The sequence below is a fragment of the Podarcis erhardii genome (assembly GCF_964252035.2).
Source record: "Podarcis erhardii genome assembly, chromosome: 3".
NCBI classification, from domain to species: domain Eukaryota; kingdom Metazoa; phylum Chordata; class Lepidosauria; order Squamata; family Lacertidae; genus Podarcis; species Podarcis erhardii.
In genome coordinates, this window is record NC_138507.1 from 32,452,224 (window position 1) to 32,480,035 (window position 27,812).

General features: G+C 41.1%; 1 protein-coding gene across 2 annotated transcripts; it reads right to left on the bottom strand.

Moving 5' to 3' along the window:
• Positions 1 to 527: 527 nt before the first annotated feature.
• On the bottom strand, positions 528 to 27,488 carry CILK1 (ciliogenesis associated kinase 1). Of its 2 annotated transcripts, none has more exons than XM_081857086.1 (14): positions 27,328 to 27,488; positions 21,310 to 21,576; positions 18,593 to 18,647; positions 18,122 to 18,243; positions 17,036 to 17,115; positions 15,001 to 15,133; positions 13,468 to 13,639; positions 12,422 to 12,589; positions 10,926 to 11,228; positions 9,812 to 9,999; positions 9,554 to 9,696; positions 7,788 to 7,916; positions 6,801 to 6,926; positions 528 to 4,875 (listed from the first exon to the last, which is right to left on the bottom strand). In XM_081857086.1, exons 2-14 carry the CDS (start codon positions 21,408 to 21,410, stop codon positions 4,721 to 4,723), a joined length of 1,875 nt encoding a protein of 624 aa, XP_081713212.1. In that variant the 5' UTR covers positions 21,411 to 21,576; positions 27,328 to 27,488; the 3' UTR covers positions 528 to 4,720. The 2 variants fall into 2 exon arrangements, with proteins under 2 accessions (XP_081713212.1, XP_081713211.1); XM_081857085.1 differs by lacking the exon at positions 27,328 to 27,488 and adding an exon at positions 25,666 to 26,765.
• Between the last annotated feature and the right edge of the window lie 324 nt (positions 27,489 to 27,812).

Below are 27,812 nucleotides of genomic sequence, written 5' to 3' on the forward strand. Positions count from 1 at the left end.
AACGATCTGACTTATAGAAAACAGCTGAAGGCAGCTCTGTTTAGAGAAGTATTTTTGATTGATGTTTTATCGTGTTTTTAATATTCTGTTGGGAGCCGCCCAGAGTGGCTGGGGAAATATATTATTATTATTATTATTATACTACAATGTCAGCTGCATGCTGAATGTAGAACATGACTGTGGTACAAGCTGGTGAGAGGTGAACTGGTGAACCTTGAGTGCTATCCTGATTATTATTTTATTATTTAATAGTCTCAATGGTGCCATTAAGAGTTGAACGTTGGCTAAATATTTGTGTCTTTTACTAGTTTCCGAATGTGTAAAGGTAGAAGAGGAAAGGCACTGAACACTAGAGGACATAACCAGTGGTATTTTTCTAGAAAAATAACTCACCATGAACATCTCCCTCCTTCCCTTAGAATGACCATGGCACCCACCTAAGAGGTGCTACATTCAGCTGGCAAAAAGCACTGGGCACAACCAAATTTCACTGAATGCAGGGATTATTCAACACTACTCAAAAAACATGATTTTCTGAAACACTTTATTTCGGGAAGAAGCCTCTCATGACACAAAAGGAAACAAGCATTTGTTTAAAAACCCCCACAAAAGACTCCTAAGTAGAAAACATGTTAGGTTTTCAATACCCAATTATACCCGTTGACTCACATTTAACTTTGTACTTATTCTCCATACATATTTTTCCTTGGCTACAAGACACACAGTGTTTTGTGTTTTTACTAAAGCGTTCCTTGGCTGTAGTGATCCACAAACTGTGCTAGAGTCACCGTGTGAGTAGAGTGGAGCTATTCAACACTGATACATTATTGACTAATCATCACAAATATAAACCAATAACCGGTTTTTATAAACCTCAACAACTTTATAAGCCAGTGTAGTGCTGTTGAATGTAGGAAACTGTACGTTTACTCTTCAAGCAGGTTTAGGATTGCAGCCTTAATCACTTGAAGAAAAACAAATTTAAGGAGGTCGAGGTGCCCATTCATTTAAGTGCAGAAGATTTAAAACAAACCTGTAGTACAGAAATGGAACAGGTGTATCTTACTTCAGAATAAAGTGTCTTTCATGCTCTTCGCACCACCAGCTACTCTATAGCATGCAAGACAAATGGTTCAAACATGAAGAGGCGTCACAAACATTGCTAAGTGAAAACATTTAACATGTGGCATATTTGGCAGAGATGTTGCTTTTGGTCAGATCTCGGGGTAAGATCTTGTGGTTTTTATCATTTTTTGTGACACAAACCAAGGAGAAGTGGAAATAAGGCCATTTTATTGCTCTCCAGGGAATTATGTTGTCAATTCAAATTATAAGCGTAAGAATTCATGAAAATGTACTTCAAGCAGAGGTGCTCCATATGAATTCAGTGACAGTTGTGTCACTGTAAACTGCTCCAGACTTATCTGTTAAACTTGCAGTACAATGTTATATGTGCTTACTCAGAAGTAAGATCCACTGAATTGGACCAGTGGTCCTTACTACCAGGTAATTTTGTACAGGACTGCAGAGTTAAGCAATCAGACAATAGTAAAGGTAAAGGGACCCCTGACTGTTAGGTCCAGCCGCGGATGACTCTGGGGTTGCAGTGCTCATTTCTGGGCTATTATCAATCATGATTCTTACATTGCAATCCTTTACATGCCTGAACATCCTATACATGTACTGAACTGAAAGGACTTTCAGGTAAGAGAGCCAATAGGATTACAGCCTAAGCAGTTATTGAAAAGTAAATGCCGGTGGGGTTCGCTCCTTAGTACTTGTGGTGAGAACTGCAGCTTAATAAGGAAAACATATTAGCAAAATTAAATATAAGCTAAACCATTTAATAATTAGTAACTCTAGTGTCCTTCTTTAAAAAAAGTTCCAAATGAAATAATCCTCCATTAAATACTGGCAATTTTGCTTTCCATTGGAGGGTACCCTCAACATATTTTTCTAAACAGTATAAAAGCAAAAGTATGTTTCTGTTTGTCCCAGTCCCTGAAGCAGGAACCAAAGAATATACAAATACCACAACAGAGGATTTACAAATACCATGTCAGTAGTAAATTGATTTAACAGGTTATAGTTATCTCATTGATAAATGAATTTTGAAAATTGCATTGTCACTGCAGAATTAAAAATGGGTCAAATTTATCTCCTTCCAAATTCATCTGTCTCATATAGCAATCACCGAGGACTGCAATGAAACAGAGCAAGGTTTTGTGTGGGCTCTGATAAGAAAGTATAATGATTTCTTGGTCCATTTTGTGCTTTACTACAAATAGGAAATACTGGTCAAATATAGCTCATGTACAGGAGAGAGGGAAATAGCTGCTATCTTGTGTTTCCATGGTTGCAGAAACCAAAACTACGTACGGACTTTCCCTCAATAACAAATGGAATAGGGGAAATGAAACAGCTGGTGAGATAACCCCCAAATGCTGTTATTTTGGGGTAGGGAGATAGCAACTGTTCAGCTGAAGGCAAGTGATGAGTTCATATCCTATTACCTTCTGGAGAAAAAAAATGCTGGTTTCCCAAAAGTTATGGAGTTGGGATGTTGCCTGTGACAGGTTAGAGCAGAGGTAGGCAACCTGGGAATGCATGTTACACCATCACTGACCACTGGCCATGCTGGCAGGGGTTGGTGGGAACTGGAGTCCTGCCACATCTGAAGGGCTGTAGGTCTCACATCCATGCATTAAAGAACAATGCAGCTGTTACGCTTTTTAAAAAAACTGACAACACCTTTGTTGCCAACCTAGCTGTTTGATTGCCAACTCCACCCTATGTTTTCTGTGAGAGAATCATCCACAGCTCTGCTTTCAATTTCCCTCTGCATTTCTGTTATCTGCCCACCTCTTTCGCTGGCTGTGTGGAAATGCTTGAAGTAAAATTGTTTGTATTTTAGTGAAGGAGTGGCCAGACACCACAATGCAAAAAGAAATGGGACTTTCCTTCGGCTTGTCAGCCGATCATCAGAATGGGAAGGTGTTGACACACAATTTTAGCATGCCTACTTGCATCTCCTGCCCTCATGGATGACGGAGAAGGTGCAATGGCAGAATATGGCTCAAGACACAGCGTGATTCCTACCACAGATTGGCAACAAAGACGTAGAAAAGATGCTCATTCTATACTCAAAAACTGCCTAGACAGAAACACCCATCTACTGGCTTTGGGTAATTATTTCTCCCTGAGAAAGAGCCTTTTCTGTGAGCTGAAATCTTAATCCCCATTCCTCCCACCTCAATTTCAAAAATGATGTATCATTTCAGCTGAACACTTGCCAAGCAGGGCAGTCTCCTTAAAACTTTTTCAACTCTTTGTTTTCATTTAAAAACAATGCATAGGTTTGAATCTGCCATTTTCTATACCATGTTCTGCTGTATAGCTTCAATCTTAAAAATTCTGGCTTACTGACATCTGCTAAAATCTGGCCATTCTAGAATGGCTGGAACTCGATCCTAAAATTACAGTATATAAATATGCATGTCAACTCATTTCTTAATGTAAACCTCAAATTATATAAAGGATAAATTTTGTCAACCCTGTAAAAGAAGTCGCTAAGCTGCATTTCCAAAAAGGCAAGCCATAAAAATGAAATGTAGGCTGTGTGGAATATAAAAAAAAAATATTTTAACTTTGCTGCTGGTATTTATCTTAATACTCCATTTATATTACTCTACGAACCAGCTTTGTCATATTTAATATTGCTTTAAATATTATCCAAGGGCCTTGCTACACTTGCAAACCATATTGCTTCCCACTGAAGGATGACTCCATCTGTAGATGGTTTAGTTTGCATTGTGGAAAGAGGCTAGAATGAAGAAGCATGTGGTCAAGTTAATTTCCTGCTGTCACAAGTCTTTCCCTTTTCCAGTTTACATAGTCAGCAGTGAGAAGCTAATCCTGGACCAAACCAATATGAGCTGTATGTAGGGAACAAATGAACACTGGAAAAATAGGCTGGATCTTTTCACCTGCCAAATTCATGTTTTATATGCAAGGATTTGGTTTTTCAGGTTTGTTCAGAACATACAAAACTCTTATCTGCAGCCTGAAGGAAAAGCTTTACTATTCTATCTTGCTGATCAACTAGCTGTAACAATTCTCAGTCACATGAAGAACAAGGAGTTCATGCCCCAGTTGTTTTTATGATTTACTACAGCTAAGACGAGACCAGTAACACGACTGTGGCTGCTGAATTATGAAGCTGAAAGGCGGCTCTGGATACTAAGCTTAACAGGTTATTTTTCCAACATACCAGGTTGAAAATTTAACTTTATAAAGTATTTGGTAAATGCCCTTATGTCTACCTGCACCATATTTATATTAAATACTGCTTCAATCTGCTACATTTATTCACTTATATAAAAAAGGCCCAAAAAAGGAAAAATAGTTTTCTTTAAAAAAGTTACAAGTTCATCATATAAAAATGCCAAATAAAGCAAGGGACCCACAATACTAAACCTGATATACAAATGTGTATTGGTTCTATGAAAATAATTGCCCAATCACATAATAAAAATGATAGAAAAAAGGTCCAAGATTTGCTTTCAAATACATACAACTAAAAATAAACCCTCTTCGACGGTCTTGAAATTTCTTGGTCATACAAAAAAACGATCGACCGAATTGCCAGCGTATAAAATATTGCTGGAGACAGTCTTATCATTGGTCACTGTTCGTGGAACGTATACTGCAGCTCAAGAGTTCAATGGTGAGCGCCATATTTTGAAGACCAGTCAATTCGTCCATGGACTGGTTGAACTGGAGGTGGGTGGGGCAGCAGCCCTGGTGTGCTTTTCATAGGTATGTTAAACGACGGCCTCCCTATATGAGGTCTGACAGACTTCAGAGAAGTGTATTCTACAAAGGAAAAAGAGAGGAAGTGTGAAAGGAGAGAACGGATCAGGGGTTAAATTCAGATACAGAATCTGGTGACTTTGACCAAAGGATCCTTAGAGAATTTCAAATGGGAGGGGTGATTCAGAGCTCCTGTGCTCCCTTGCTCTGAGAAGTTAGGAGGCTGTCCAGAGTAGTGTGAGAGATGTGGAGAATCAAGAAAAAATTGTGATTGCAGAAGGCTCCACTTGACCCTTCCATTAACGGAAACTTTTGTGGATCCAAACCATTGTCACCAAATCTGAATATGAATGAATACAGTGGTACCTTGGTTTACAAATTTAATCCATTCCGGAAGTCCGTTCTTAAACCAAAGCATTCTTAAACCAAGGCGTGCTTTCCCACAGCAGCGGGGGACTCAATTTACAAATAGAACACACTCAATAGGAAGTGAAACATGCTCTGCTTCCAAGGCAAAGTTCACAAACCAAAACACCTACTTGTGGGTTTGCAGCGTTCTTAATCCAAGTTGTTCATAAACTAAGCTGTTCTTAAACCAAGGTACCACTGTACACCAATTTGATAAGCAGAACTATTCTTTTTTTAAAAAAATAATATACTTTAACTAGCACGCAGAATCCAATCCACAACTTTCTATGCAGATGCTTTTAAACTATCTTAGTTGAATGCTTCTGAAGAAGTCAACTAAAATACCGTAAGACCTGCTCTCTCACTTCACATATGAAAAATAAAACAGGACAAAGATTATTCACTGGAATAATAAGTTACGGTGTTTTTGAGCTACTGCTCTAGGTTCTGTCAAGGGCCAAAGAAAGGAGTATTTTAGGTTGTTTTTTTACTGAAATGGCTTATTTTCTGCTACCACTAGTTGTGGGTAGGAACACAGAGCTTTGAGATACTCTCAATTCCCTTCTTACATTGTTGAATCCTAAAGTTTAACCAAGTACTGTCTGTGCTAGAGGTAGCCAACATGGTGCCCTCTAGATTTTATTGGACTTCAGCTCCCATCTGCCCTAACCAGCATGGCCAATTATCAGGGATGATGGGAGTTATAGTCCAACATTGTTGCCATCACAAGGTCTAGAAATATGATTGCCAGGGGAAATAATAATAATAATAATAATAATAATAATAATAATAATAATAATGCCAAAATCCTTAGGACACTGAATTCTTGTGTGAGAGGTATACAACTGCAGAACAAACAGGGTCTGTAGTCCTAGACGAAATTCAGTCTGCTGGTATTCGGACAAACAGTGGCTCTTTTGTATCAGCCATTTCAACTACTGAAAAAAGATTAGATTTGCAATATTAGCAACTACAGGCCCTGTCCCTCGGTTGCCATGGAACTTCCCCTTCATCTGATCTCCCCTGCAGCTTTCTGTATATTCTCAAAATCGGCTCCAGAGTGTTGGAGGACTTTCTGGAGCAGATTTTTTTTTGGGGGGGGGGGAGGGAAGCAGGAAGAGAAGAGGAAGGGGAAGTCCCAGTGTGTGAGTATCTGACTGGGTACTGCAAAACAAAACATGGGAAGCATCCCAGAAAGCATGCCTATCTTTCTGGAGTTACTCTTTAATCCACAGTGGGAAAGCTGGTTCAATAATTGCCCCTCTTGCGCTTTGTATGCACACCATACATTTAAAGCATGACCCCAAAGAAGCATTGGGAACTGTAGTTTACCCTTCACAAAGCTACAATTCCCAGCAGCCTTCCCAAACTTCAGTTCCCAGCATTTTGGGGATATGTGTGTGTGCACGCGCTTTCAATGTCGGGTGTGCATGCAGCCATGGTCATACGAACAAGATAAAGGCTGAAGCCCAGGCAGGTGCGGACTGCAGATAGTCACAGATGAAGCACCCTCATTTTGCAGTGCAGTGGCATTCTTGCTGTGCACCCCAGCACCATTTTCAGAAACAGAAAGAGCTTACGAGATGGGTCTGAAGATGATGCATCAATAATTGGCGCTAACTGAACCCTCTGGCCAGCAGAGCCAACTTCTTTCTTCAGAAATGAAGGGATGTAAGCACCCCTTAACCCACTGGCTCCTGTGTTGCCTGAAAGAAAATTGGAGGTCAATGCAGTAGGCCAGTACAAAATTTCACAAACAACCACAAACAACCTTTATTTTTTCCTTAAAAAAATTAATCCAGTTATTTTCATATATATATATATATATATATTCCAGTTAATAATCCAGCCAATGCTTAATCCAGTTATTGTCTTAAAGTCCCACCCCATGTGATGTGATAGCTTCCTTTTCTGTGATAAGATGGTACTGTCACCAGAAAGAGTTGAAACTGTGCCAGCACTGCGCCACACTTCTACTTGTCCTGTGCATAGAGTCCAAGTGGCTTTCTCCTTGACCCACACTTTCTAGGCACAGGTCCCAGCAGTTTCCATCTTGCCCTGCTCCAGGGAAAACCCACTGCTTAGTGCTAAATCAGAGCAAATGTCAATCCAGAGAAAACCTGGATTGCCATTTGCTCTCACTGAGCACTAAAGAGAGGTTTTCCTCAGGGGAAAGCAGTGGGAAGTGTGGATGAGCCCTAAGTGTCTGAATTGATTCTTCAGAGACATTTATCTTTGAAAAAAAATCTGATATTTTATGTATATGATGTCATGATCTTCAGTGTAAAACCAGCAGGAATTTACTTTAATTTATGCAGAAGTATTAGGGAAGAAATGTCACTCAACTCAGCGGGACTTACTTCCAAGTAAATGTGCATGGATCAAAGCTGTGAATAAACTTAGGATCACAGCCACTTTACCCTGTTTTGTCTGTCTTGTGCAGTAAATACCCAGCAGCCAAGGATGTCAATACATCAAACACTGGATCACTATCACAAAATGCAGTCAGCAAACAGGTCAAAGTAGGTAGAACTAAAAAAGAAGAAGACAATTTTTCTTTTCCTTACTGGAGTTCAGCCTGGTGATCCCTCCTGCCACCACCGATGTCTTTCCAGGTAAATTAGAACTGGACCATGGATTGGACGGGATGGAATCTTTGCTTGAACTGGAGACTAAATTATTTCTTGTGCTTATTCCTAGAATAAGAAGAAAGACACTGTAAAAATGCAGCAGGAATACATTTATTTATATACATATCTCGCTCGTCAGTTGCCCATTGATGACAAGCGCTTTGGGGTTGTATTATACCTTGCTTTTGTATGTTAATTTCATAGATATTCCACACAATTAGGTTAAACATGCCTAAATGTGAAGGGCATTAGATTGTGGTTGCTGTCCACGTAGAATGTAAGCTGAGCATGTTCTAGTGAGAGACCAGAAAAGAACCAGCTGCAATACATAATGGGTTTGGATATTGAGAAACTCGGGGACAAACCTATGCCAGGCAATGAAACTCAGTATATGGCCTTGAGCAATTCACTAAGCCACAGTTCAGCTTACTTCACAGGACTGTTTGAAGCTAAAACACAAATAAAACGCTCTCTGAGCAACTTACAGGAAGGATGGTATACAAATGTAACATTATTTTACAACCAATCATAAACTCGAGACAGTTTGATCAACACCTAATCAACAGTCAGTAATAAAATAGATTCCGAAACATTTTTTGTTGCTAAATATAAAGTTTGCAAAAATGCATTTTGTAGCAAATTTAAGGGAAATGGCTTAATGAAAACAAAACATATCTACTGGGATGTAAATCCCACTAAAGTCCCTGTAAGTGTGGTTAGGATTGCAGCTAATAAGCAGTAGGACGTCTGGGACTAGAGGTTACTCACTCACGTCAAAAGTGACAGATAGGTAGCCGTGTTGGTCTGCCATGGTCAAAACAAAATAAATTTTTTTTTCTTTCCAGTAGCACCTTAAAGACCAACTGAGTTAGTTCTAGGTATGAGCTTTCGTGTGCATGCACACTTCTTCAGATACACTGAAACAGAAGTCACCGGACCTTTCTATATAGTGAGAAGGTGGGGAGGGGTATTACTCAGAAGGGTGGTGGGAATGGGTGATTGGCAGATAGCTGCGATGAGCCTGTTGACGACTCTTAACGACTGCAATAGGTCTAACAGGAAAAAGCAAGGGGTGAGAAGGTGAAAAATGGCTTTGTCATGTATAATGAGATAAGAATCCAATGTCTTTGTTCAAACCGGGTCTCTCCATAGTTTTAAGTTTGGTGATAAGTTGCAATTCAGCAGCTTCTCTTTCCAGTCTATTTCTGAAATTCCTTTGTAATAGAACAGCTACTTTGAGATCTTGTATAGAATGTCCTGGGAGATTGAAGTGTTCTCCTACTGGTTTCTCTGTCTTGTGGTTCCTGATGTCGGATTTATGTCCGTTTATTCTTTGGCGTAAGGTTTGGCCTGTTTGTCCAATATAGAGAGCTGAAGGACTCACCCCTTGCTTTTTCCTGTTAGACCTATTGCAGTCGTTAAGAGTCGTCAACAGGCTCATCGCAGCTATCTGCCAATCACCCATTCCCACCACCCTTCTGAGTAATACCCCTCCCCACCTTCTCACTATATAGAAAGGTCCGGTGACTTCTGTTTCAGTGTATCTGAAGAAGTGTGCATGCACACGAAAGCTCATACCTAGAACTAACTCAGTTGGTCTTTAAGGTGCTACTGGAAAGAAAAATTTTTTTATTTTGTTTTGACGTCAAAAGTGAGTTATCATATTTTACGAAGCGTCATAGTAAATATTTATTTTTACTAACCAGGTAAATACCTAGAATGTTTCAAGTAATGTTGTTTGGCTGCAGAAACTTGCAACGTTGGTGTGTCCTGCCGAAGATAGGAAGGGGCGCTGTTCCCAGTTCCTAAGCAAGCTGACGGCTTGAGATCCAGGATACTTTCAAATCTGAAACCAAAATCAACCAGCCATGTTTATACTGCAGGATACAGCAGTATGTATGATACAGCAGTACATAAATACTTCTATGGAAAAATAAAGAAAAATAAGGCCAGTAACTTGCCTACAAAGAGCTTCATCACTCTGCCCTTTGTTTTTAAGCTCCTTTCTGGCAAGTGAAGAGTTAACACCTCCATCTTCCAGGTCTTCCCAATCCTCAGAGTCTTTTAGTGTCCCGGGAATGTGACCCCATCTACGACGGTTCTTTGGTTTAATTTCCCCATTTGTCTTCTCTGTTCCAATGTCTGCTTTCTGACATTGCGGGAGGAAAATAAGAAAACAGAAAAGCATGTGAAGATCAGAACTGCGGTATGAGCAAAATAAATATTGGAAGTGCTTCCAGTGGGCAGAGAATGGGCTACAGGGCTGTGATTTTACTGCCAAAATCTGGTCTCACTCGCCTCCACTCACTTTCATTTTCTCTTCTACGGTTTCTGCCAAATAAATAAATCCCCATTACAGTCATACCTTGGAAGTCGAACGGAATCTGTTCTGGAAGTCCGTTCAACTTCCAAAACATTCGGAAATCACAGTGTGGCTTCTGATTGGCTGCAGGAAGCTCCTGTAGCCAATTGAAAGCCATGGAAGCCCATGGCTTACTGCCTCACCATGGGCAGGAGAGACATAACTGCCTGCTCAGAGCAAGGTGTAGCATGTATCTTGAGAAGTTGGGTCTGCACGCATCATCCAAATGGGGAGACCTCCAACTTCACTTGATGGTTGTACCATACTTCCTCCCCAAGAAGATCATGTATAACCATCAGTACCCAGATGTTCAAATGAGTAGAAGTTTGGATCCTTCCTAACAGGCATATTTCAATAAACATTCCCCATGTATCAGTAGAGCCAAGGTCTGCCCCACCTGACTGCTCTACACTAAGGAACTCTTGATTTCCAATTCACTGGAGACCAAGTCAAGAGTTCCCAAGACTAACGCAGAATAGATGGGAGAGGCTGCGGCATTCATGCAACATTATGTAGCCTCTGTGTTGAGAGCAACTGTGGAAAGATCAGCTCAACACGAACAAGCTCCTAGCATCCAGAAACAAAAAAGAAATGTAGAAATCTGTTTTTGCATTTGCACTTAAAATCACACAGCCAATCCTATTTAAAATACAAGAGTGAGATAATGTCCACATTTTAGAAAGGCAGACATCTCATCCAAGACTGTGTCTTACCTGCTGAGGAATCTTATTGTGAATTTCTGGTAAAGCCACCTGGCTAGGCTTGTCTTCTCTTAAATGGTCACTCACGGTGGTGTCTGTCTTGTAGGGGTATATCAGGGAGTGGGAGGGCTGGTTCTGCTGGAATGGTCTGAAGGAAAGACGAACTTGTGCTTTAGGAGGAGGCTGTGCTGGTGGAATGGGTTTCATGTGGACTTGTGCTTTATCAGGAAGGTCTCTCTGTTGCTTTCCCAGCTCCTGAGTAGAGCGAGAGGTGCCCAGTAATTGGCCAACCTGGAAGTAAGGATATCGAAGAGCCTAAAAGTCAAGGGAGAGAAATTTTTTAAACAAGGAGAGTCAAGCAAGCAGAAACAGGCAGTTTCTCAGTCCCAATATCTAGGGCTCTGTGCATGCCACAATACCACCTAAGGGCAAGGAAGACCCAAAATATGATAGCACATGCAAAATTCAACTTTCTAGTAGTTGCTGCTTTCATTTTTTATAAAAGTAGGTTTCTTAGTGCTACAAATATAAGCCTGTTGAAATCTCAGAAGGGAAATGGGTTGGTCTTCCATGTTCTACAACCCTCCTTCTCCCCCTCCACAACAAAACCAGATTTATGCAAAAATGAAAAGCAACTCATCCATGCCACAAACAATTTTGCAGTTTGCATAATGTGTTTAATCTGCACAATTTACAAATTATAGGCAAAATCTGGAATGTCTGGGTGCAAAATTTTAATTTTTTAAAAAAATTATGGTGTTGTGCACAACCCTCCCCACACAGTCTGTATGCCCAGAGACTTCTCTCTGGCATAACTCGTATTGGGCTACCTTTTTACCATGGCATTTGACACCTGAGAAATGTTTTTTTCAGGATGCACGCTATTCCAGTGACCGCAATTTATTTTTAACAGTTTTTTAAATTGCTGTAACCTGCCCTGGGACCTTATGGTGAAGTACAGGTAAGAAATCATAAACATAATAGACAACATCTCACTTTATTAGGGCCCTTTGATTAAACCAATTAGTAGTGCATGTTAATCAATTAGTGCCAGGCAGCCTTTATTCTCAAAGTATGAGTTTTGTTCTCACTGCTTTATTTCCACTGAAAAAGAATAAAGGATCAGATAAAGCTGTCCGCCCTGTTGCAGTTTTTAAGAGGTGCTGATGTGAACACAAATCCAATTCCATGTGCTCCTTTTCTGAATAGCAAGGATGGGAATGCATAGAAGAAACAAAGCAAGGTATAGAGTTAGAAACTGCAATAAGAAATAGAGAAAAGCAGAGCTGTGTCAGCAGTGGGTGAAGAGACTTGAGACTTCCCTGAATCAGAAAAATATTCCACTGAGTTGGGACTGGAGGTGGGAAATAGTGGTCAGAACCAACAGCCTGCAACACATGTTTTGAACTCACTCCTCCATGTAACCTTTGAAAGTTCCTCTGTTCCTCTGAGTGAGCTGTCAGCAAGGCAGAGAGTTGTAAAGACATATTCATGAAAGAAGAGCAAACCTGGCTTGCCGTTGGCCGCTTTTTGGGGTCCCACTGCAACATGTCTCTCATGAGCTGTATTGACTCGCTGCTTGCGTTAGGGATGAGGGTCTTCAGGTTGTTTGGGACGCACTGAGGCCAGCGGAAATTCATGGTGCCGGCAAGCTGGTAGCCTTCGGGCCAGTCATTCTGAAAAGGACGGAAGCATGCCTGGTCAGGATATGAATACCCATGTAGCTGGTGCAGCCTTGCTCAAGATGCCACCCTCATGCCCTCATAAGCAACGTTTCCAACATTGCATTAAGGTCTGGCTGACTAATGAACTGATTCTGGGATAATTGAAGCAAGCGGATCAGCTCACACATTTGAAGGGGCAGGTAAGAGGCTGAAGTGATCCCAGAGAATCAAGAGCATGTGAGAAGACCAGGGAGTCCTAACTCATGACTAGAAAGCTGGAGGGTGAAGTGAAGGCAATGACAGGGTAGAGTAAGGCAGTCCTAGGTTAGCTGATCACCACCATATTTTGGCCAGGCCACTCAATAGGTAGACCGTTGTCAGGCATTTTGTTTCTGTTATTCTACTGCATTTATTGTACCTTTATTGTATCTTTCTTTCTCATATCAATATGCACTATATGCTTGTACACCATTTAAGCAATGTGTGTTCTCTTTTGCAGCACCAAGGCACAGCAATGTCAGCCAGTTCCTGGCATAGAATTCTTATGGACAGCAATTCAACAATAAAGAATGACTCCAAGCATATGAAGAATGCTCTCCTAAAGTTTGAGCGGTCACAGCTTCCTCTCACGCATGCTGAATTCCACTGGAATTAATTCCAAGGCAGCACATTTTTCTTCCCTTTGCTCCCCACCATCCCATACAATGTCTCCTTTTTAGTACAAGTTGCAATTTTCTCTATGGAGACTGTATAAAACTGGAGACATCTTAGCAATCAGCTATCCAGTGTCAATAGCAGAAAAGAAGTCGAGTAGTAGCGGGGAGGGGAGAACAGAACATATTCAGAGAGTTATACTCCTTCATGTGCACTGAAGACAGGCTCACAGTTACCTTTTTTGGCGTCCCCAGCACTTGGCAAATCTTGAAAATAGTATCAATTTCGCTAGCTCCTGGGAAGAGCGGCCGGAGTGTGTAAACCTCTGCCATGATACAACCAACAGCCCAGATATCAATGGGAGAACTATAGTTAGTGGATCTCAAAAGCACTTCAGGAGCTCTGTACCTGAAAGCCAAAAGCGAGGGGGAAACACAGCAGAGTTCATTTACAAAATATGCCAAGCAGAACCTTACACCAGACTAGTACATTTGCACTGGACAGCAATTGCAAAAGGTCCCTTTCTCTCTGCCAGCATGGAAACAAGAGCCTCTAAAATGCTTCCCAACCCAACCTCCCTCCCTGAGCATCTCTCAAGGTAAGAAGCTGAAGCAATTTTATTCAAGGGTTGCTTGTCCTGTCTTGGGCTTAGATCTTCCCCAATATATCCTCTGTCTTGCAGGGATAATTAACCCTTGAAGTTCTAAACTATAATCAAAGTTGTGAGGTGCCGTGCAATTGTTATTTATTTTATTTGTAAATCACCTAACGCAGGACATTCTCTAGGCCAGAGCTTTCCAAACTGTGTGTTGTGACACACTAGTGTGCTGGTTGCAATGTGTAGGTGTGTTGCATACGGGTGGTCCTGCAGTCTAAAACCCCATAGCCTTTTGGGCTTGCCAGTCGGAAGGTCGGCAGTTTGAATCCGCATGACGGGCTGAGCTCTCGTTGCTTTGTCCCAGCCCCTGCGAACCTAGCAGTTCGAAAACATACCAGTGCAAGTAGATAAATAGGTATTGCTGTGGTGGGAAAGTAAACAGTGTTTCTGTGCACTCTGGCTTCCAACACAGTGTTCAGTTGTGCCAGAAGCAGTTTAGTCATGCTGGCCACATGACCTGGAAAGCTGTCTATGGACAAATGCCGGCTCCCTCGGCCTGAAAAGCAAGATGAGCACCACATCCCATAGTCGCCTTTGGCTGGACTTAACTGTCCAGGGGTCCTTTACCTACCTTTTACCTTACCCCATGCTCTTCCCAGGGCTGTAAAGGGGTTAGTTTACCTCCATCTTGCTAGTATAACTGAATTACTGTTGAAAATTGAAAATGTGTCCCCAACATGAAAACTTACAATCAAGTTTTAAAGCGTCCAAAATTGTTAGAAACCACTGCCATCAAAATGTGAGCAATAAAACCAGTAACTTAAAACTTGAAATACCAGCTTCCAGGAGTGTGGGTGAATTTATCAGTAATCCAAATTGGCAGTAACATAAAGCATTGAACTCAAATTCCGTTGAATGCCTGGCTAAAGAGGAAAGTCTTAACCTGGCACTGAAAAGTTGTTAGCGTCAGACAGCTCTTAATTATTCCCAAAATCACAATCAGAGTGGAATAGAAGTAATCTTTAACACCACATACACAGCCATAGCCTACTCAGTGTAGACCCATTGACATTAATAGACCTAAATGAGTAGTGTTCATTAATTTCATTTGATCTACTCTGAGCATGAGTAACGTGAACACAGCTTAAGGCATATGTACTCAAGTGTTTACCATCTTGTGGATACGTAATCTGTGTAGGGAGGTCTGGATCTGATTTCCCGTGCAAGGCCAAAGTCTGCTATCTTCACAAGTTCCGGTCCCATGCAAAGGAGGTTTTCAGGTTTCAAGTCCCTATGGAAAAACCCTGTAGTTATGAAAACAAACATTAGTCAGTCTGTTCTGCCGCCCACATTTTCATTTCATTGTGCATGTTTGCGTGGTTAGTTACTAGCAGGCTTGTCGACTGACCGGAAAAAAAATATCTGGCTTTCCCACTCCTCTTCAAACAGTGGAAGAAAACTGCTTGCGAGCAGTAGATGGAAGCTTTTTACGGCATGGAGATAAAGGGTGATAGTCAATGTTAATCATACACAGAGCAAACCCATTGAAATTGAGATACTTAAATTAATTTATTTCAGTGGGTCCACTCTGACTTATAGTTGGGGAATCACTCAAATGCTATAATTTGCTCATGTACACAGAGCAAAAGCAGTTAAAGGCATAGAATGTTGGAGCTGGGGCGGGGGATATAAAGATCTGGAAACCCTAATAATCAGTGGTTAATTTTGAGAAAGGGGTGCTAAAGCTCAGGCGTGTTTGGATGGTCTGTTTCCTAACCCCAAAATGTGGCAGCTGGCAAAGGTGACTCAGTGTACTCTGCATATGCTATGAGGTTCTTTATTTTAGTATTACTTAATCTTCCAGGGCTGATTCCTGGCACAGCAAACAGAATCTGAGGTCAGGCCCCTGCTCAAAAGACCTCCTGCTAGAAATTCATTAATAAAGCATTAAAAACTCTTCCATGCCACAGGAAAGGGTCAAACCAAGTGGCACAGTCCAAAAAGAGCTATCAACGCACACTTGAATTGCTTTACAATCTAGTTAACACAACAACAATTAATTAGACAAAGCCATTCTATCAAATCATCCACTTCGTTTTCACTTTATGAAACTGTTTCATGTTTCTGAAACTGCAGTGCATTGGACGTTACAAGGAATGAGTTTATTCAGGAAATAACAAGCCCTCACTCCGGTTACATAATATCTGACCCCATCTCCTTTCATTGCCGCCATTATAACACTTTATTAAGAGAAGTTGCCAAGAGAGTAAACTGAGCTATTATGAACCACAAAATGTTCTCCTCTAATACTGCTTTATATTTTGAGGTGAAGATCTGACCAGGTAAAATATCTTTTCTTTCTTTAAAAAAAAAAAGTGTGAAAGGTAATAATTTCTCTTTCACACCCACTATCACTAAACATGAAGAAAACAACGATAATCACACCTAGCATTACTACTGTGCAAATGTTCAAGACATTTCAAATATATCAGTAAACTGTGCAACTGTATTATTACTAACAGTACTAACAGTTGCATTTATCACTATACAAACAAAGGTCTCAAAGTGACTTAACAACACGATGCAATACAAGGTCAGTATTATTATTGCCAGAATTGCACAGAACTACTGTGGTCTGCGTTGGCTTCAGAGACGGCATCTGGCCACACAACTTTCTGTCTTCTTTTGCAGCAAAACAGTCTTGGCAGCTTTCCTTGAACCCTGTAGCTCCTGCCTGGGATGACATCCCATGATCAACCCATAATCCTCTAACAGGGGTAGGAGGTCAGTTTAACAATAGAACTGTTCATTCAAATAACCAGGCTTTACAGATACATTTTGTGCAGCTCAGTCTTGTTGCATGTTTACCCAAAGGCAAGTCCTGTTGACTTGAGTGGGGGCTACACCCCAACAGTAAGGATGTTTCCAGCTGCAGCCTTAATTAGGAATTGCAATAAATGGTATAATTCTACAATAAATATATTTTGTTTAACGAACATTAGCCTTTTTGGAACACACTGGAGAAGAGTGTGTTTTCAGCCTCACTCATACCACTCTCGACAAGTCATGTTTACCTTCCTGAACGGAAACAAAAAACCTTTGGTGCCTGCTCAAATATTTCTTAAGTATTTGTTAATATCACTTCCTACCATGCCATCAATACAGTCACAGATACTCATCCAATTTGGCCTTTAGTCAGGTCTTACCGTGTTTGTGTATGAATGCAAGTCCTTGAAGAATCTGATACATAATATTCCTGACAGTAGATTCGGGAAATAATTTGTTCCTGTAAGGTAAAAGTATAGGAGGGGGATTTATGTTCACACAAGGGAGTTCTTAGCTGTACTTCTTTATTTACTGGAGATACAGTCGAAGGCTAGAATGGATACAGTTATACAAGCAGTAATAAGCATGTGTTTATATATCCCTTATTGGAGGAGGACGTTCTGGGTGCCACAGTGCACAGAGCAGGAGATCTGCAGGCAGAGGTGTTCTGCCCAAGAAGCAGGCATCCTCATTGCACCCATGGAAAGATCTGTGGTTCTTCCTCCACCACCGCTGCTGCAATGGCAGAGAAGGCAAAAACGAGCATGCCAGGAGTGGATATGGGTGGGCTCCACTGGATCTAATGGCCTCCCCTTCCTCTAACACACTCCCAGTTTGAGGAGAAAAGTATGCCACACCTGGAACTAGCATATTTATTTTCTCTCCCATTGATAGCAATGGGAAGGGATTTTTGTTGTTGTAGCAGATTGCAATGCTGATGGGGAATCGGAAAAGGAAAAGTGACCCATCATTGCCTTCAGTCTTAATCAGATCTGGCACCTTGTCTGCCTTTGATTCGTCCTCCTGTTCCTCCCCCCTTTCGGATTGCTCTGCTCAAAATTCTACTTCACAGCGCCAAGCAGCTCTCAGAATCAGCTTTTAAAATATTCTCACAATAAAACCATTCAAGTCTAGGAGTACCAGAACAAAATTACATGCTATACATGTGGTGCCAGGATTATTCAGGCAGCGTTTCCTGTCCCCATCCTTGGTCCTTCCAGGCATTGTCACTGGATCATGGCCTACTTATCACCAGTTGCCAGTCAAGGACCTCCAAGACAAGAAAGTGGGAGCTGAGCAATCTCAGTTCAAAAACCTAATTATCATGCTTATAATGTTCTTGATGTGATTTCGCTACCATGAATTACGGTTGCATAGTTATAGTGCTTGGTGAATAGTAGTTCATGGTTTTGGTTAGTTATACTGGATGGTGGGGTTTCTTTTTTTGGGGGGGGGGATCAACATACCTTTCTTTCATTAACTGATAAAGGTTCTCCTTCATGTATTCAAACACAAAGTACAGATTATCATTTTCTCTGATAACTTCTTTCAGTTTCACTACATTGGCATGGTTGAGTTTCTTCAAGGACTGGGAATGCAAGATAAGACAATTAAAGACACTGTTGAAACAGGGCTTTAAGATAAATGACAATGAACGCTTGTCCCAGAAACATAAATTGAGATACTGCTAAATTTAAGCGCCTGGCTGTTAAAAAGTGCTCAGACTCTTAGAGTCAGATATGACCAATGTTCCTCTGGCCTTGTAAAGATGAATGCTGATAGTGGGCACATTGGCACAATCCGTTCTTCAGCCGAGAGGCACTCCAGTTCCCTGGAGGAATGTACAATGCTGCCCAAGACAGCATCTGACCACGGACTTTCAACCACAGCTCTACCCAAAGCTGAAGGAATCCAGTGCAAATTTCGGATTTACGCACCTTAACTTCTCGAAGATTCATACACTCTTCCCAGGAGTAGAATTTTCTCTTCATCCTGTGAAGCACAAAGTAAGGAAGTCAGTACAGTGGTACCTCGGGTTAAGAACATAATTCATTCCAGAGGTCCATTCTTAACCTGAAACTGTTCTTAACCTGAGGTACCACTTTAGCTAATGGGGCCTCCCACTGCCGCCGCGCTGCCACCACACAATTTCTGTTCTCATCCTGAAGCAAAGTTCTTAACCCGAGGTACTATTTCTGGGTTAGCGGAGTCTGTAACCTGAAGCATCTGTAACCTGAAGCGTCTGTAACCCGAGGTACCACTGTATCACAATCTGATACTACTCATGTTCTAGGTCCCTGAAGGAATAAATGGAAGCTCACAGCACTCAGAGCTGTGCTTCTTTTATGGCTGGGATCCAACAACCACCCTAGTTCTGCATGCCCAACAAGGTCTTTGGGCTTGTGCTTCTTGAACGCTGCCACTGTCACATGGAAACACATTTACAATACTAAGAGGATTTTTAAAACATATATGGTGGTGGTGGGAGAAAAAAAAAAATCCCACTGTGCACAGGTCTAAATGGTAGCTCTTTGGCACTCCACCCATATGTCAGGCCAGCACATTCGTTTTTGTTTGTTTTATTAATTAATCTGTATTTTTGCTACTTTTGGCTTTAAAGAGGTTTAAAAGTCAGCATGCAAACCTCTGATAAGATCATTGAGGCATAGCTCCTTGCCACTCCTGACTTGCAGAAGTAGAATTACGCAAAATGAGAACATGGTATTCTTCTTTGCATGTGATTAAGGTCAGCTTGCTGCATTTTTATAAAAACACACAACCCTATTTCTTAAAGTTTATTGTTGTCATCCCCCCCCCCAAATAAGCATTGTTTTATACCACAATTTATATTGAGGTTTTCAGCGTAAGGGGATATCTTGAGGTCTTGGCTGTTTTATCTGCAGGGTAAAGGGTTTGATATGATGATCCTGTCCATTCCACATTCTGGAGATCTGGAGATTTTGTCTAAAGTGTTTGTGTTTTCTTATATGATACTTTAGTTCTATAACATGTATACAAATATACTGTACCATCTCCTCAGCACTGCCCATCACCAAATGCAACTACTGGATAAATTCATTTAATACAAGCACAATGTTCTCCTTATCCACAGATTTTCACTTTTAGCTGGAAAATAAGCCAAACACCCTTTAGCACAGAGTCTGGGAACCTGTGCCCCCCTCAATGTGGTTGGACTCCAGCATGACCAATGGTAAGGGATGGTGGTAATTCATCAACATCTTGAGGGTCACAGGTTTCCCACTGCTGCTCAATCAAAATGAGACTTGAAAGAACAGCATCTTATTCAAACAACCCTGTGAAATGATGATCAGGCAATCCTTATGGTGATGTAAGTGTCACATACTCCCAAAGCCATAAATATAACTGGGTCAGTGGCTCCTTCTCTCCCTCTAGCACAAGAAAAAATATGGAATATTCTCTTTTTCTCAATGAAGGGGAAAAATCAGAAACCCCCCCCCCTCTCTAGTAGAAAAATGCCAGAGAAATTGCTGATTTGTGCTGAAACAAGGCATTCTGGCAGCAGTTCAAAAAATATTTCAAAGCAAACCTCAACCTAAACTACGGCTACTAAACATATTCTAACTATATGATGCCTTCTACTAGTTCATGTGCAGTTGTTTACAATCTTCTACCCTAAAACAAACCAAAAAATAGCTGGATTGTGGCTAGCATTATATTTGGAACACGCCTGCAATTCTAGTCATCTCTGCCCATCAAAACATGCATAGAGCCAGGACATTTTTAAAAAAGTACTTGTGATCCAACTAAAGCTGAGGATCAGGAAATTAAATAACATTTGGGCAAAAAGTATGTGGCAAAACACTGAAACTAGCTCAATGTGAAGACAAAGCTTCCTGCTTGCACAGTACATTAATCTGCAGTGCATGAATTGTGGATGAATTTGATGCCAACCTTCCCAATACAAATGCATTGCTGCTATTTTTCTCCGGGCTATTCATCTGTTATTGTGGTTCTGAACAAGTACATTGTGAAATACTGCAAGCTGTACATAAACAATACATGCACAGACAACACATCCACATTGACATGGGAGTCAAAATCCCATCACAAGCCATCTGGTCAGCTGGACAGATGTGATTGTAACATACTGGTTGGTTACAGCCACGGGTTTCTATATTCTGTGCTAAATAAACTTGCACCTAGGCAACCAAATTCTGCACTGAAAAGCTGAATGTGGATAATTGAACATATTTTGCACAAAATATTCTGTAAAATTATCTTTTCCCATAATTTATTTCATTGCAGTGAGATGAGAAGCTATTAAGGGTAGAATAACTCCATCACAAAATTCCAGTAACTTCAGAGATTTCAGCAGGCATGACCTAGCCACAAGAAGCTGCAGTTTAACTCAATACCAAGTCCTACAGGTCTGCTGAAGAGCAACAAACACAGATCCCTGGTTGTGGCCTATCAAACATGCTGATATTTGTACCACATCACACTGCTTCGGACTCCCCCATCCAATGGATCAGGCCCAGTTTCAAAGCCAGCAAAGTTGGATTCCACAATCTTCAAACACGTTGTCAACTTGTAGTCACCTACTATTTAAGCTGCACGGTGTCTCCAAAGAGTTAATGCTGAAGTTGTACAACAACATATGTGAGCCTCTTACCTCTTAATGGCGATCAGCTCCCCTGATTCAATACTTCTTCCCAGGAGAACAGAACCGTAAGTCCCATCTCCCAGCTGTTTAATAGTTGTATATCTATTCATGATGGAGATCCTCCAGAATGCAAACTCATTTCAGTCCCTAGGATGTTGTTTTCCACAGCTGCATTTCCTCTCAGAGTGAAGTTTTTCTGGTGGCAGCACAAACACAAAGCATCTGGAACAGTGTGAATGTTGTCCGGGCTCATATTTTCAGGGATTGGCTTTGCGTCTGTAAAAATACAGGGAAATGCTAACCATTTTCCAAGCCCAAAATGTCTGGATATTCTCATTTCCCTGCAATGTGGCTCATAATCATTATCTGTGTTTTTCCTGGTTTGCCTGAAAACAGGGGATCAAATGAGGGTGTGGTGTGCTCTACTGATAAGATGGCCCACATGAACTACTTAATGCAATTTATACTAGCACCAGAAACTGACAATATTATAGGCACAAAAATATGAACTGGAAGAATGAATTCAAGAGAAAGTTTGTTAATGACAAAGACATAGTCCTGTCAATTCTGATAAAATAATGCACTTTAATTTATAATAATTTCTTATTGTCAAAATCATATTTAGATGGATAGACCAGACAGATGCAAGACATAAATGGACAATGTTATCCCAGCATAACACAGACCAATGATTACTCTGATTCCAGAAGGTTTAGGATTATCAACAAGACCAGCTGCCCCTGTCTCAGATTCAGAAGAGAGATGAAAAAGAGACTCATTATTCCCTCTTGTCTACCATCTGTCAATCATTTTCTTTATGATTAGGTCAGCTTACTTACAGGAAGGCTAAATATAATCTTATCATATTCAAATGATACCTCCATAGTTGTTGTTGGGTTTTTTTTTTAAAAAAAAAAACAGTGCGGGGGGGGGAGCACTTGGAAAATTCATGCACCACAGTGTTTGTTTTCCTGTAGCCACAAGGAACCCTATGTCAGCCTTCATTATTAAAAGATTAGCAATGGGTCGCTGACTCAGAGCACAGTAGATTTTCTTCTCAAACGTTTCATAAGATGTTAATAAATTTTCAACATATTTATTTAGTTGCCACAATGAATATATTTTATTGACGACAAACATTCACCACAGGTCAAAGATCACAAGCAAATAAATCTTTTAATATATATTTTTTAATCCAAGTATTTTTGTTCCCTGCTCTTCATCTTTAAGGAAGAAGCTCTTTTAAAAAACACCCCGCATTGTCATTTTTCTTTGGAAAGGAGCTTTTGTTATGAAACTGTGTGTTCAAAATGGTTCTTAACAGAGCTATCACTCACTGCTTTTTGATTCTGCTTTAGTTGATGAAACCGTGGAGCGTGTTCATTCGTTATGTGATGTTTGTGCCTAATTGTGTGATATGCTAAATTCATGGCCAGAGGCTACAGACTGACTCTCTGCACAGTTGGAACCATAAGCGGGAAGGAGGTAGGGAAGTGGTTTAAAGTGTCTGCTGCATGATAAGTGACCATCTGATTCTATGTACAGAGAACAAAATTCATATCCTCCCTATGCTACCCAGGCGGGAATTCTTTTGGTCCAGCAATGCACACCTGGAGTTCTGCCACACACATGGATAGAGGGCCACACTACATATATATCACTTTGCACAGACATAGGACTCTTGGTAAGGTACATAGTTATCCCCTGGTCTTAATTATTCTTAATTTTCCAAGAAAGCTTTTGTCATTTTAATGTAATGGACCCTGCTTCAGAAATGTCAAATAGCATCTTGGCAAATGGAAATTAATCGTGTTAATGTCTAAAAGCACTCATTTTGAAAGCCGTAATGGAGACATTTTAGTATTTTAATTCTAACCCCACCCTGCAGCAAGAGCTGAGCATCAAGGTAGCAAGCAAAAGCAAAGTCAGTGGTAAGGATACAAAAGGAACGTTTCTTGTTTGGTGTATAACATGAAAAATATAGGACTCAATCCCTGGTCCTAGGTTTATTGATTTTCATGAAAATAAGACCTATTGTTCAAATGAGGCTTCTGAGTCTAAGTGCTCAAAACGAGTGTAAAATTTCTGCAGGTTTCAATGGGATCGCAGCCAAACCACTCTGAAGTTAACTGGTTTGCAAATCTGAAAGTGAAAATGGCTACATAAGGTAAAAGGCAAAGGATCCCTGGACGGTTAAGCCCAGTCAAAGGCGATTATGGGGTGCAGTGTTCATCTCGCTTTCAGGCCAAAGGAACCGGCGTTTGTTCACAGACAGCTTTCCGGGTCGTGTGGCCAACATGACTAAACTGCTTCTGGTGGAACAGGACACTGTGATGGAAGCCGGAGCACATGGAAGCACAATTTATCTTTCCGTCACAATGGTACCTATTTATCTACTTGGACTGGTATGCTTTCAAACTGCTAGGCTGGCAGAAGCTGGGGCAGAGCAACAGGAGCTCATCACCATTGAGCAGATTTGAACCGCTGACCATCCGATTGGCAAGCCCAGGAGGCTCAGTGGTTTAGATCCCAGTGCCACCCGCATCCCTTGCTATATAGTATACTAGCAGTCTTGTATCCAACAGTTTTGAAATCAGAGGTTCAAAACAGCACAGTTTTGAAATGTTCAGTCCACCAACATGCATGTCCAATTTTATCCAAACACAGGTGAAAGCCTGCTCCTTCATCTTAGGAACCGTTATGCAAACCTTGGTTACAATAACTAAATGTGTTCAAATGCATAGCAATCTGGTAAACAATCAACTTTCCAAAATATATAGTAGATAACCATGAGAAAGCTGAACTTTGCTGGCAATTCCCACAGTTAAAAGTCATGCAAATGAAAAACAAAACAAAGAGCTCAATCCCATCAGAGACAATATGATTAATTTGCACTGGGGGGAAATCAGGAGAAATGCAGAAGGATACCTCCTGTTTGTTTTTCAAGTGACTCCTACCTGAAAACTAGGTACATAAATGAAAGTGACCACAAAACAAAACACAGTACTCATAATTACAAGATAGACAGACAGATAGATAGGCAAAGAAGATGTTCTAGAGATATTCTTTAAAATAATGTTATTTGAGGTTACAGAGTCAGTTTTCCATAGTGAGTACAATGAGAGTTTCGTAGTGGAAAATGAATGGATGACATAGTCACATTCATGCCCCTTCCCTGTCCCCCAAAGGGCCAACAGACACCATCTGCTCAATAAGGAGGAAGCAGCATGTGAGGGAGGCAGGCAAAGGCAACATTAGCAGTCTGCTCCAACCAGACGGTCTCCTTCTCTTGCCTCTCCTCCCAATTGTACAGTAAATTATAAACTACCTTAGGTGCCTTGGCAGAAAGGCAGCAGATAAATGAAATGAATAAAACAAAAATCTCAGTATTCACAGCAACAGCTAAATGTGAGCAGTATACGGGCAATGATAACCAAAAAGGCCTTGTCTTGTGTAACCTACCCTCTAGACTTCTCAGAGATCATGCTTGAAATACGCAAGGAAAAAATGCTATTTAAAGGTTTTGAATTGATGCTTTCCCCTACATTACCTAATTAATAGTGAATATCTATTAAAATATGTAAATTTACAACTAAATATAGTATGATTTATGTACTGTAAATAAAGAGACAGCTTTGTATATTTTATTTGGTTTTTACTAAACTTAGAATATCTTACAGATGAGGCTGCCCAATATATAACTTTGCTGGTGACCTGTATTATCCAATTATTTTTGAGAAAAAAGTTTTAAAAAAACAACAACAGATTTTATTATCATTTAATCTGTTCTTTAAGAGAAAATTAGTGATTACATTATATAGTTGTTGCTTTTAGATCAGTTTTTAATTTTTATGCACCGTTATCACAAAATAAGCATTTGTAGTAAAATACTGCCAACAAATCACACTAAAAGGCTACAGTACGAACAAACAGAAACAAAAAACTATCAGTGTCTCTACATCCTTTCCCACAGTAGATAATAGGCCGAATCAGAATATTCTTGCAAGCAGACAAGTTTTAGGCCTCTTCTTGAGATGTCAAAATAGTAGCAAAAGTAATCTTTTAACAATTCAAAATGTAAGCAACAAATGAAGTTTTTACTCTTATTTTACTCCTTAGTCAGACATGGAGGGATGGCTAAGATCTCAGGAATTTGGACAATAAACAAAAACCTGAGGATTAACCTGGTTTTCCGAAGCCCCCAAAGCTGTCATGTCTGTGGGACTGACACACAAAATTGACATCAGTGCTCCAAAGGAAGTCTGTCAGCTTCACATGCACCCTTTAAGGAGAAGCAAGTCCTGCAATTGCTGGAAATAAGGCTTCTGCAAGATTAAAAACTACAGTTGTATAGCCAGTACAAACCCTGCTAGTGGAAGCCGTAGATTCTTCCATCAGAAGGAAACCAGAGCAGAGGCAGATTCATCGCACTCAGATGGGCAAGGGGAAGCTTTCCGCCCACCAAGAGAAAAACATACTGTACACACACAAAAGGAAAACGCGGCCACTGAGCAGGGACAACCAAGAGCTTTCCCTGGTAAAAGCAACTCAGCAGCTCCCCCGTATGGCATTTAGTTAGGCAAGCACAACTTTTGTCCTATTTCCTGGAAAAGCAGCAAGTTCAATGCATGCAAGCCTAAGATGAGCAAAGCTTGGCCCCTGGACATGCTTTCAAACATGCAGCAACAACTGGGTACGCCGAACTTGTCAATGTATCAGCCAACACAGCAGGCTTTGAGGGAACAGTGGTAGGATCGGTCAGCATTGCACAGGAAGGCTGGAGCTTTGATACATATCATTGTAGAAGCTAAGCACAACATAAACAGTGTTTGTTTATATATCACTATGCACAACACTGGTGCCATTAATGTGTATGACTTCTTCATAGAGCATGGAAAGATGATAGGCCCATGCCCCAAAGAATAACCTGAAATTCAACACAGGAGAAGTAATAAAAATGAGGAAGATGAAGAACAAGGGATGAGCAGGCATTCAGTTCAGTCTTGTCTTGTTAGGCAGAGCACTTTAGGCCTAGTATCAGCAAAGGATGAAGGCTAGACAGTGCAATTCTATGCTTACTTGGAACTAAACCCCACTGCATCCAACCAGACATAATTATATTTAGCACTGCAGCCCAAGAGAGTTTTTTCCTATTCCCTACCTACAATGTTAAAAGGCCAAGGAAACGGCCACCTACACAATGGGTGGACAATCTAAACCTAACAGCATTGCTTATGAGGATTGCTGGAAGCAAACAGCCAAAAGCGATGGGAAAGAACTTGAGACAGAAACCGAAAGATGAATGCAATTCTCTTTTGTCAAGAGGGAGAAGTTCAGCTTATCAGTCTCTCTGTGAATGTAGTCCAAAAGCTAAAAAAGGGAATATATATTTGGGTCTCTCTGTCTCCCCAGATGCTGTATCCTAATTTGTCACCAGCTCCTCATGCAGCCAGCCAGCTTTCCCCTTAGTTGCACCCAGTGCTTTTTTCCTGGGGGGACGCATACCCTTAAACAGGGCTGAATTTAGGTTTGATGAGGCCCCAAGCTACTGAAGGTAATGGGGCCCTTTATATGTCCAGCTGTCCTTTGTCAACAACAAATTGTTGCTGTTTATTGTGTTGAATATATGCTACATGGTAATTTATGCACCTAATACAGCACAACACACTTTTGCTGTATGTAGGTTTTATTTGTTTTTTATCTTATATTTTGGAAATGTACATCCAGTTTTCTTTTTCCTTTAAATTTTTTGGGGGCCCCCAAGAGAATGGGGCCCTAAGCTATAGCTTGTTTAGCTTATATGTAAATCCGGCACAGCGCCTTAAACATTTGGTGAATCCAAGTTTGACCTCATTGAGGGGCAGTATTTCAACATGAGTCGGAAAATGAGTATACCCCTAAACATTTTTAGGGGGCGGGGAGCACTGGTTGCACCTCTATAGAAAACGGGAGTAGCTCGGGTGGTGCGAAGGCAACTGGAGATGGGCAAACACTTGTCGCTTAGGCTGCCTTCCTTTCGCCACTTACCAGGCCAGGAAGTGCTACCGAGGCCCGTGGGATTTGCTTGTGGGAAACCATGCTTAGGTCACGAACGGTACTCAATTTAAGAGGAGAGCCAAAGGCCTGAAAACACACAAAGTCCAGATCGTTGGTCTGGTGTACAACTTGACACCTCCCCCCAACGCCCCCGTGTGCTTAAACGGCCCTCAGCTACCGGGAACTACAATCCCCATCGCACACCACGGAGAGACGTTTCTGAAAGCCTCATCCCAGCCAATCACCGCCCAGCTGAATGCTTAAAGAGCGCTTTCGCAGCTCCCGGCATACACTGCGCCGCCTACACTTCCCGGCAGGCAGCGCAGAGTAACGGAAGACCAAAAAAAAAAACCGTTAGCGCATTGCCTTCTGGGTACAGTAGGTCCCTCCTCTTCGCCACACCCACCCGTTCTGGTTCTGCGCCCCGAGTAGGAGGAGGAAGGGGGAAAAGGTTTGCGCGCGTGCGCACAGCGGCG